This window comes from Spermophilus citellus (genome assembly GCF_964194105.1).
Source record: "Spermophilus citellus genome assembly, chromosome: 5".
Classification (NCBI taxonomy): Eukaryota; Metazoa; Chordata; class Mammalia; order Rodentia; family Sciuridae; genus Spermophilus; species Spermophilus citellus.
In genome coordinates, this window is record NC_138186.1 from 60,096,481 (window position 1) to 60,106,468 (window position 9,988).

The following is a 9,988-nucleotide window of genomic DNA, read 5'->3' on the forward strand; positions in this document are numbered from 1 at the left end:
CGAGGACCGTGTGCGTGGTATATTTTTTCCCATCCTTTCACCTTCAGCCTGTGTATGTCTTTTCCAATCAGATGTGTCTCCTGGAGGCAGCATATTGTTGGATTTGTTTTTTTAATCCATGATACCAGCCTATGTCGCTTTATTGGAGAGTTTAAGCTATTAACGTTTAGAGTTACTATTGATATATGGTTTGTACTTCCATCCATGTTTGATTGTTTATCCTTTTTTAAAAAAATTTAGTTTGTTTCTCCATGATTATCTTTCCCCTCGCCCTCTGTCTTTACTGAGGCACTTCCCACTGATGGTTTTGGTTATTGTTTTTCATTTCTTCCTCGTGTAGTGTTTTGCTCAAAATGCTTTGCAATGCTGGTTTTCTGGCTGCAAATTCTTTTAACTTTTGTTTATCATGAAAGATTTTTATTTCGTTGTCATACCTGAAGCTTAATTTTGCTGGATACAGAATTCTTGGTTGGCATCCATTGTCTTTCAGTGTTTGAAATACATTGTTCCATGACCTTCTTGCTTTCAGTGTCTGTGATGAAAAATCCGTTGTTAACCTTATTGGTTTACCCCTGAATGTAATCTGTCTCCTTTCTCTTGTAGCTTTTAATATTTTCTCTTTGTTCTGTATATTGGATATCTTCATAACAATGTGTCTTGGCGTTGGTCTACTGTGATTTTGTGTGCTCGGTGTCCTGTATGCATCTTCAATTTGTGTATCTGTTTCCTTTTTTATTTCTGGAAAGTTTTCTGTAATTATTTCATTCAGCAGGTTACTCATTCCCTTGGTTTGAATCTCTGTACCTTCTTCTATCCCAATGACTCGTAAGTTTGGTTTTTTTATGTTATCCCATAACTCTTGGATGTTTTTCTCGTGATTTTTTTACCAGCCTTTCTGAGTTGGCAAGACTCTTTTCAAGATGATATATTTTGTCTTCATTATCTGACGTTCTGGCTTCTACTTGCTCCACTCTGTTAGTGATACTCTCAATTGAGTTTTTAATTTGGTTTATCGTTTCCTTCATTTCTAGAATTATTGTTTGATTATTTTTTATAATCTCTATCTCCTGATAAAGATGCTTAACTTCTTCTTTTATCTGTTTATGTAATTCATTCTCAATGTGTTCTTTCGCTGCTTGAATTTGCTGTCTTGTATCCTCTTTAAGGTTCCATTCCATCTGTCTAAGGTGTTCCTTGAGTTCTTTATATGACCATTTTTCTGATGACTCTAGGTCCTCCTGAATATTTAGGCTGTCCTGCATTGTTTGTACTCCTTTTCTTCCTTGCTTTTTGAAGCTGCTCATGTTACTTCTTGTTCTGTTTGACTGCTGAGTTACTGTTTACTCCTATAAATTTATTTGATGCTTGGGAGGAAAGGTATTAGAAGGGAAGGGAAGAAGTCACTAAAGAGAATGAGAGTAAGCAGGTAGAATTCAAGGAAGGGGGGATAAGAAAAATGAAAAGACAAAAGAAGAAAAAAATAGGAAATAAAAAAAGAAAAAAATTTAAAAAAATAATAATAAAAAAAATTAAAATTAAAATTAGAAGAAAAAAAAATTTAAAAAAATTGTAAAAAAAATTAAAAAAAAACAAGAAAGAAAAATGAAAATGAAAGAAAAACCCAAATCAAAAAAAAAAAAAAAAAAGAGAAAAGAAAAAAAAAAACTAATAACTGCAGTCTTAGAGTTTGATTAACTTCTCTTCCAGTAGGTGGCGCTGTGCCCACCAGGTCTAGTTTCTCCTGTCAATACGCGGGAACCAATCACTGTGCAGCAGCTCCTCCCAGACTGGGCGAGTCTCCAACCTGAGTGTCTAGGGCCTCCTCTTGTGTCTAGTCACTTCCCACTTTTCCTCTAGCCAGGCCCCTCTCACGGGTGCCGCTCACCACAATACTGGCTGCACACCAGGTCTGCTGCTCCCGGGAGCCCTGTTTTCATGAACGACTGGGCACACTCTTCCAGTTTGCCATTCCCTCATACCCTAAGTTTGTAGAGCTTGGGGCTGAGAATCCTCAGCGAATTTTACTTGCCCTCCGGTACCCACTCCCCCGGTAGCTGGTGCAAGAGACCTCAGCAGTCAGCCCTGGTGGGAGCGGTAGTTCCGCGCCGCAGGTCCCACGCCACCTCTGATTCCCTGGGGCTGGCTGTCGCACTCACGGGAGAGCTGGGAGGGGCCCTTACGGGAGAGCTGGGAGGGGCCCTTAAGTTTTCCTCGATGTGTGGAGAGGGAAGGCTAGGGGATTACACACCTGTAGCTGCAGGTTCAATGAAGTTATCTCCTCCGCCACAGTCTGATGACGTCAGTTCTCCTACCCAACTATTTTAGCTTTTTTTTAATATTTATTTTTTTAGTTGTAGTTGGACACAATACCTTTATTTATTTTATTTATTAATATGTGGTGCTGAGGATTGAACCCAGGCCTCGCATGTGCTAATAAGCAAGCAGGCCACCGCTGAGCCACAACCCCAGTCCCTATTTTAACTTTTGTATGTTGCCTTTCATATTTTCATATCCATGCATAATTCATATTGCATGGATAAATAGAATAGCAATGTGCTTGGTTTTCCTAAAACAAAGGTAAGTATTTTTTATTTTTGAGAAGGACAAAACACTGTAGACCAACATATTCTTTTGAGCTGTGGTCAGTAAGAGAATTGGGAAACTTGGGCCCTTTCCCTGGACAGTTACCCTGAATGAAATATCTGCCAATCTGTTAGTCATGGCAGGAGATAGGAAAGCCTTTGGTTTACCATTTACCATTTGTTGTTTTCTCAGTTCATTATTTTCTTTGGCATTCTAATTTCCTGCTATTCCCACTTAATGACTATTGCATTTTTAATCTCTAGAAATTTCATTTGATTTTTAAATATCTTTTATTTCCTTCCTCACTATTTTCATATTTTCCCTAAAAAATTGAATATAATTTTAATAGCTATTGTAACATTTTTGTCTGAACTCAATGATTGCTTGTCATTTCTCAGTCTGTTTCTACTGAATGATTTTTCCCCTAGTTATGATTATGTTTTCTTTCTTCTTGGCATGTCTAGTGATTTTTGTTGGGATACTGGACATCGTAATTTCACATTGTTGAATGACTGGATTTAATCTAGCAGGAAATTAAATTGCTTGCAGTTTTATGATCTTTTTACTTTTATTTTTTATTATTATTTGTATTGTATGATCCATGGGTCTTTCCTTTTTGTTCTTCCTGTTATTTTTTTTTTTTTTTTGTGGGAGGGCAGGAATTAAACCTAGATCCTTGTACTGTTAGACCAGGACGCAAGAAAAGACCACTGACTCCAATTAAAATCAAATTAAAGCAAGCTTATTATTTGGACCGGCCGGGCTGCCCCTCTCTCCCAAAACAGCGGGAACAAGACAACAACCTCAGCTTTTCTGCAGCCCAGCTTTATAGCCCAGAAAGTTACACAAAGGGGGGTACAGATAACAGAACTCTGACAAGCATCACACTAATAGTAGTTTACATTTGTTTTTGCTGGCCCCAACATCAGAATTTATGAGGACTATTAGAGCCTCAGAGAGGGTCATTGTCTGGCCAGGGAAGGCCAATATTTATGAGGTGTCACTAAGTTTCAGAGAGGGCTGCTATCTGGTCAGAGAGCCAGGCATGGGTGAGTTCAAGGCATGGGCAGGCATTCCAAGCAGGTTCAGAATTTGCAGTAATTTATAGTAAAGCCGAAATTATCTTTTCATGGCTTTGTGGTGAGATGGCTCCCAATTTTAAGAAAAGATCAGGTTGGGTCTATCAGTATGTTATATGCAAACACTACAATGAGAGCTCCAGCTCCGGCCTTAGTTTTATTTATTTTATTTTTTTTTAAAGAGAGGGGGGATAGAGAGAGAGAGAGAGAGAGAGAGAGAGAGAGAGAGAGAGAGAGAATTTTTTTATATTTATTTTTTAGTTATTGGCGGACACAACATTTTTGTTTGTATGTGGTGCTGAGGATCGAACCCGGGCTGCACGCATGCCGGGCAAGCGCGCTACCGCTTGAGCCACATCCCCAGCCCCTTAGTTTTATTTTTAAATTTGTTAGGGTATATCTAAAGTAGAATTTAGTCTAAAGATACTGTAACACCGCTACTGAAGTATAGCCCTTTTAGGGTCTTTGCTGAATGTCTCCACTGATTAGCGAGTCTTCACTTTTGTGGTAGGAACTTCCATGACTTTGACCCCTTTTTGAGCCATGAGAATAAATCAGTTCACAATCACTCTATGTTTTGTGGAGTTCTATCCTAAACATTAATATTCAGCAAAGACTCAGAGGGACTGACATGTAAATTTCCAAAGCTCATTTTCTATCCAGTGTCTTCTTTTCCAGGACTCTGCTCTGTAGCTTCCAACTCTGATCTCTGATCTCTGGCCCTTTGAACTTAGAATACCATGGTTGCTTGGGATTGCCCATCTCTGCTCTGTGGTATGGAATGCATGTCTCCTTGAAAAAGCTGGGTGATCATAGGACTCTCGTTTGTTTTCCTTTTCTCTAAGACCACAATCTTGTGTTGTTTCATGTCTGATGGCAATTGTTTCATACATTTTGTTCAGTTTTCTAGTGAAAGCCACCTTTTTACCTATGAATAAAATTTATAGGTGTTTTTTTCCCTTTCCCAAATTATTTGGTAAATCAGTTTTGTGCAATTGCATTGCTCTCATTAAAATTATTCACATCAGTTGGGCTTTGTGGTGGGTGCCTATAACCTCAGCTATTCAGGTGGCTGAAGCAGGAGGATTTCTTGATCTCAGGAGTTCAAGGCCAGTCTGAGCAAAATAGTGAGACTTTGTCTTAAAAAAAAAAGTTCTAGAGGTGTAGTTCAGTGGTAGGATACCCTTGGGTTCAAACCCCATCATAAGGGGAAGAAGTTATTCACATCTTTAAATATCATGCTGGCTAGAGTCTAGTATGGTGGCACATGCTGAGACAGAAAGACTCCAAGTTTGAGGTCAGCCTGGGCACCTTAGTGAGAACCTGTCTGAAAGGACAACCTAAGAAGGGCTGGGGATGTAGTTCAGTGGTAGAGCGCCCCTAGGTTCAATACCTAGGACCAAAAAATAAACAAACAAAACCCCCACAAACAAACAAACAATCCCTCACTGTGCTTAGAAATTAAAAATGTTAAATCTGTAAATGCAACAATCTAACTTCAAGATGAGGACAAATCCTGATAACTGAGTATCTTCTATGACTTTCCCCAGTCTTCCTTGCTTTGTCTCTAGCTAGTTAGAGACAAATCCAGAATTAGAATATGAATTAGGGAGGTGAGATTAGTTATTGAATAGTACTGTAATTTGCAATATGTCTATGGGAATTATTTAATCAGCTCAACAGATATCAATAGAGTGCCATTTGTGCTCTTGGGTTACAAGAGAAATGGAAAAGTGGTGAGGTGATGGAGGGAGAGGTCAGAGTGAGGAGTAAGATATAATGCATGTTTCATGTATAATTGTCCAATGGGAGAAGAGACCTGTAAATAGGCAATCATAAAACAGTTCATATGGTACAATGTGTAGAGTAGAGGGTCTACCACGCGGCCTGCGCAGTGGTTTCATTAATGAGGTTCTAGGCATAAAGTTAGTTAGAAGAGATCGAAATAAAACACACAAACCAGTTACCTTATTTATATTGCTAGGTCCGAGACGGCTCACCTCCCTGGTTCCCGCCTCCAGCCGCCCAGCAGGGCAGCGAGGATTACTCTGGGCTAGCAGGAGAGAGAGAGAGAGCGAACACGCCTGGGAGTAGCCTTTTATTTGGGGAACAAGAGATTCAGGGGAGAATTCCATCCAATGAAGGTTGAGGGGGGGCTGCACTCCAAGGTCAGGGCCAGTGATTGGGTCCCCGGGGTCAGTGGTCACACACACCCCCACACGGATGGGCTCTCTCATCAGGAAAGGGTCGGGAAAGCTCCGACACAGCCAGAGCGCCTCAGGCCCTTAACGGGAGTCACCCAATCACGTGTCAGAATGGCTCCCCACAAGAGGGCATATGTATGGGGGGAAATTGGGCATATGTTGTAGAGGAGGCAATATTTAATCTGGGTCCTAGATGGTAAGTGAAGTTTATCAGCAAATAATAGAAGGAAGGCCAGTCCCGTTACTGTAGACCCAAGGAAAAAATATTATGATGTGTGTTATATTAGGACACTTTAACAACTTTGAAATCAGGATGCACCTTACAATCAACGTAGGGCAGGTATCATTAGTAAATGTGACAGTTTCCACATGAACTATGCTTGAAAAAAATGTATATTTTATTTAATCAGATGCAAAGTTAGATACACGTGTTGTGTTGTTTAGTCCCTATATTTCCTTATTTCATTTTGTTCCACTTGACCTAGCTTAGACTGAGAGTTGGTGTGGTAAAATGTTTGTATATTCATGTGTTTCTAGCTTGGTGTTAATTGTTTTTTTTTTTGTGTGTGTGTGTTGCTGGGGATTGAACCCAGGTCCTTGTGCATGTAAGGCAAGTACTCTACGAACTGAGCTATATCCCCAGAAATTGTTTTTTTTTAACATCATAAAAAAATCTGTATTTTTTATTTAATGCTTTCTGCCTTAAGTATACCTTAAGCTATAACCAGATATAGTCAGATATTATAACTAAACTCCTGTCAGGCAAAGTCTATAATCCTAGCTACATGGGAGATTGAGGCAGGAGGATCAATAAGTTCAAGGCCAACCTGGGCAACTTTTTAAAAATATTAATTAATTAATTTGTTCTAATTAGTTATACATGACAGCAGAATACATTTCAATTCATAGTATACAAATGGATCACACTTTTTTCATTTCTCTGGTTGTACACAAAGTAGAGTCACACCATTTTTGTCATCAAACATGTACCTAGGGTGATGATGTCTGTCTCATTCCACCATTTTTCCTACCTCCATGCCTCCTTCCTACCCCTCCCTCCCCTTTGTCCTATACTGAGTTCCTCCATTCCTCCCATGCCTGCCTCCTGCCCTGTTATGGATCAGCATCCACTTATCAGAGAAAATATTCAGCCTTTAGTGTTTTGAGATTGGCTTACTTCACTTAGCATGATATTCTCCAACTCCATCTGTTTATCTGAAAATGCAATGATTTTATTCTCTTTTAATGCTGAGTAATATTTCATTGTGTATATATACCACAGTTTCTTTATCCATTCATCTATTAAAGGGCATTCAGGTTGGTTCCAAAGTTTAGCTATTGTGAATTGTGCTGCTATGAACGTTGATGTGGCTGTGTCACTGTAGTATGCTATTTTTAATTCCTTTGAGTATAGACCAAGGAGTTGGATAGCTGGGTCAAATGGTGGTTCCATTCCAGGTTTTCTAAGGAATCTCCATACTGCTTTCCAGATAGGTTGTAGCATTTTGTAGTCCCACCTGCAATATATGAGTGTGCCTTTTCCCCCACATCCTCGCCAACATTTATTGTTGTCTGTATTCTTGATAACTTCCATTCTGACTGGTTTGAGATGAAATCTTGAGAGCAGTTTTGATTTTCATTTCTCTAATTACTAGAGATCTTGAACATTTTTTCATATATTTATTGATTGAATGTATGTCTTCTGAGAAGTGTCTGTTCAGTTAGCCCATTATATATATTAGTTATTTATTTTTTATGTGGTGCTGAGGATCAAACCCAGGGCCTTGCACGTGCTAGGTGAGCACTCTACTGCTGAGCCACAACCCCAGCCCCCAGTTAGCCCATTTTTTATTGGTTATTTATTTATTTATTTATTTTGGTGTTAAGTTTTTCTTTCCTCCCTTCCTTCCTTCCTTCCTTCCTTCCTTCCTTCCTTCCTTTTTTTGTGCTGGGAATTGAACCCAGGGCCTCGTGTATGCAAGGCAAGCACTCTACCAACTGAGCTATACCCCCAGCTTGGTGTTAAGTTTTTTGAGTTCTTTATATATCCTGGAGATTAGTGTTCTATCTGATGTGTGTGTGGTAAAAATATGCTCCCATTCTGTTGGCTCTTTCTTCACCTCACTGTTTCTTTTGCTGAGAAGAAGTTTTTTAATTTGAATCCATCCCACTTATTCTTTTTTTAAATATTTTTCTAGTTGTAGATGGTCACAATACCTTTATTTTATTAATTTATTTCTATGTGGTGCTGAGAATCAAACCCAGTGCCTCATACATGCTAGGTTAGTGCTCTACCACTGAGCTACAACCCCAGCCCCCATTTATTGATTCTTGATGTTATTTCTTGTGCTTTAGGAGTCTTGTTAAGGAAGTCGGATCCTAATCTGACTTGATGACCATTTGGGCCTACTTTTTCCTCTATTAGGCACAGGGTCTCTGGTCTAATTCTAGGTCCTTGATCCACTTTGAGTTGAGTTTTGTGCATGATGAGAGATAGGGGTTTGATTTAATTTTGTTGCATATGGATTTCCAGTTTTCCAAGCACCATTTGCTGAAGAGGCTATCTTTTCTCCAATATATGTTTTTGGCACCTTTGTTTAGTATGAGATAACTGTATTTTTATGGGTTTGTCTCTGTTTCCTCTATTCTGTACCACTGGTCTACAAGTCTATTTTGGTGCCAATACCATGCCATTTTAGTTACTATTGCTCTGTAGTATAGTTTAAGGTCTGGTATTGTGATGTCATGTGCTTCACTCTTCTTGCTAATGATTGCTTAGGCTATTCTGAGTCTCTTATTTTTTTCAGATGAATCTCATGATTGCTTTTTCTATTTCTATGAGGAATGTCATTGGAATTTTGATTGGAATTGCATTAAATCTGTGCAATGCTTTTGGTATTATGGTCATTTTGACAATATTAATTCTGCCTGTCCAAGAAGAAGGGAGATCAGATCTTTCCATCTTCTAAGGTTTTCTTTAATTTCTTTCTTTGGCATTCTGTAGTTTTTATTGTAGAGGTCTTTCACCTCTTTTGTTAGGTTGGCAACCTGGGTGACTTAATGAGACCCTACTTCAAAATAAAAAAAAATAAATAGGAACTAAGGATGTAGCTCAGTGGTAGAGCACCTCTGGGTTTAACCCCTGGTACCACTGACATAAAAAAAAAATTGCACTCTTACTTTATTTCATTTGCTTTGGCATAGTGCCTTCTTATCCACTAGTAGTGCTTGTAAATTTCACATAAGACAAATTCAAACTCAGAGTATTGTCTTCTTTCTGCAGCTTGCCTTTCTGGGTGAAGGAGAAGGCCAATAATTTGAAGAACGAGATAAGAGAGGTGGAGGAACTTGACAACTGGCAGCCCGCAGAGCCCTTGTTACATAGTTTATTCCATTTAGGTGGGTCAAAGAAACTTCAAAAAACAGTATAAAACTGGAGGAATCCAGAAGATCAGGCTTTTGAGAGACTTCACATGGAGAGGAGAGAAAGCCAAGCCTCTCCTAGAATGGATGTGTCTACTGCCCAAGCTGGTCCCCTGGGCAGATGTCATAGCTGTGCATTGAGAGTTGAGTATATTGGTTTGATAACCATTAGTCTTTTTTTTTTTTTTTTTTTGGTTTGGTTTGGGTTTTGAGACAGGGACTTACCTTGTTGCTCAGGCTGACCTTGAATTTGAGATCCTCCTGCTTCAGCCTCCCGAGATTACATATGTGCACCACTACCCTGGGCCCTGTTAATTTTATAAGGGAACACAACATTTAACTTTGTGCTTCTATCCACAGGTACTTTGGACTTACCAAGACAATCCTGAGCAGAAACAGGCCCACAAAACATGTACTGACTATAGTCTGGCGAGTTTCTTCATTGCTGTTTTTGACAATGTTCTAAATCAATCAAATGTTTGACTCTATTGACTCTGATGTGTTTTGTTTGTATTTTAAAAACTTTCAAACTTATAGAAAAGTTGCAAGAATCATATAATGAACACGACATATCCTTTACCTGGATCCTACAATTATTAGCATTTGTCCAAATTTTTTTCTTTCTCTCTCATTACTCTTATTATTTTGCTGAACTTATATTTAAAAGTGATAGGGGGTGGGGTTGTGGATCAGTGATAG

At 39.0% G+C, this 9,988-nt stretch overlaps 1 protein-coding gene across 1 annotated transcript in view; it reads left to right on the forward strand.

Annotated features, from left to right (window-relative positions):
- The window catches only part of SPATS1 (spermatogenesis associated serine rich 1), a gene marked incomplete at its 5' end in the record, with an annotated part of 36,542 nt that extends 26,772 nt beyond the window's left edge, over positions 1-9,770 (forward strand). Inside the window, 2 exons of the mRNA XM_081296188.1 lie at positions 9,150-9,265; positions 9,650-9,770. Coding sequence (XP_081152314.1) covers positions 9,150-9,265; positions 9,650-9,678 — 145 coding nt within the window. The 3' untranslated portion in view covers positions 9,679-9,770. The remainder of the gene's footprint in view (positions 1-9,149; positions 9,266-9,649) is intronic.
- Between the last annotated feature and the right edge of the window lie 218 nt (positions 9,771-9,988).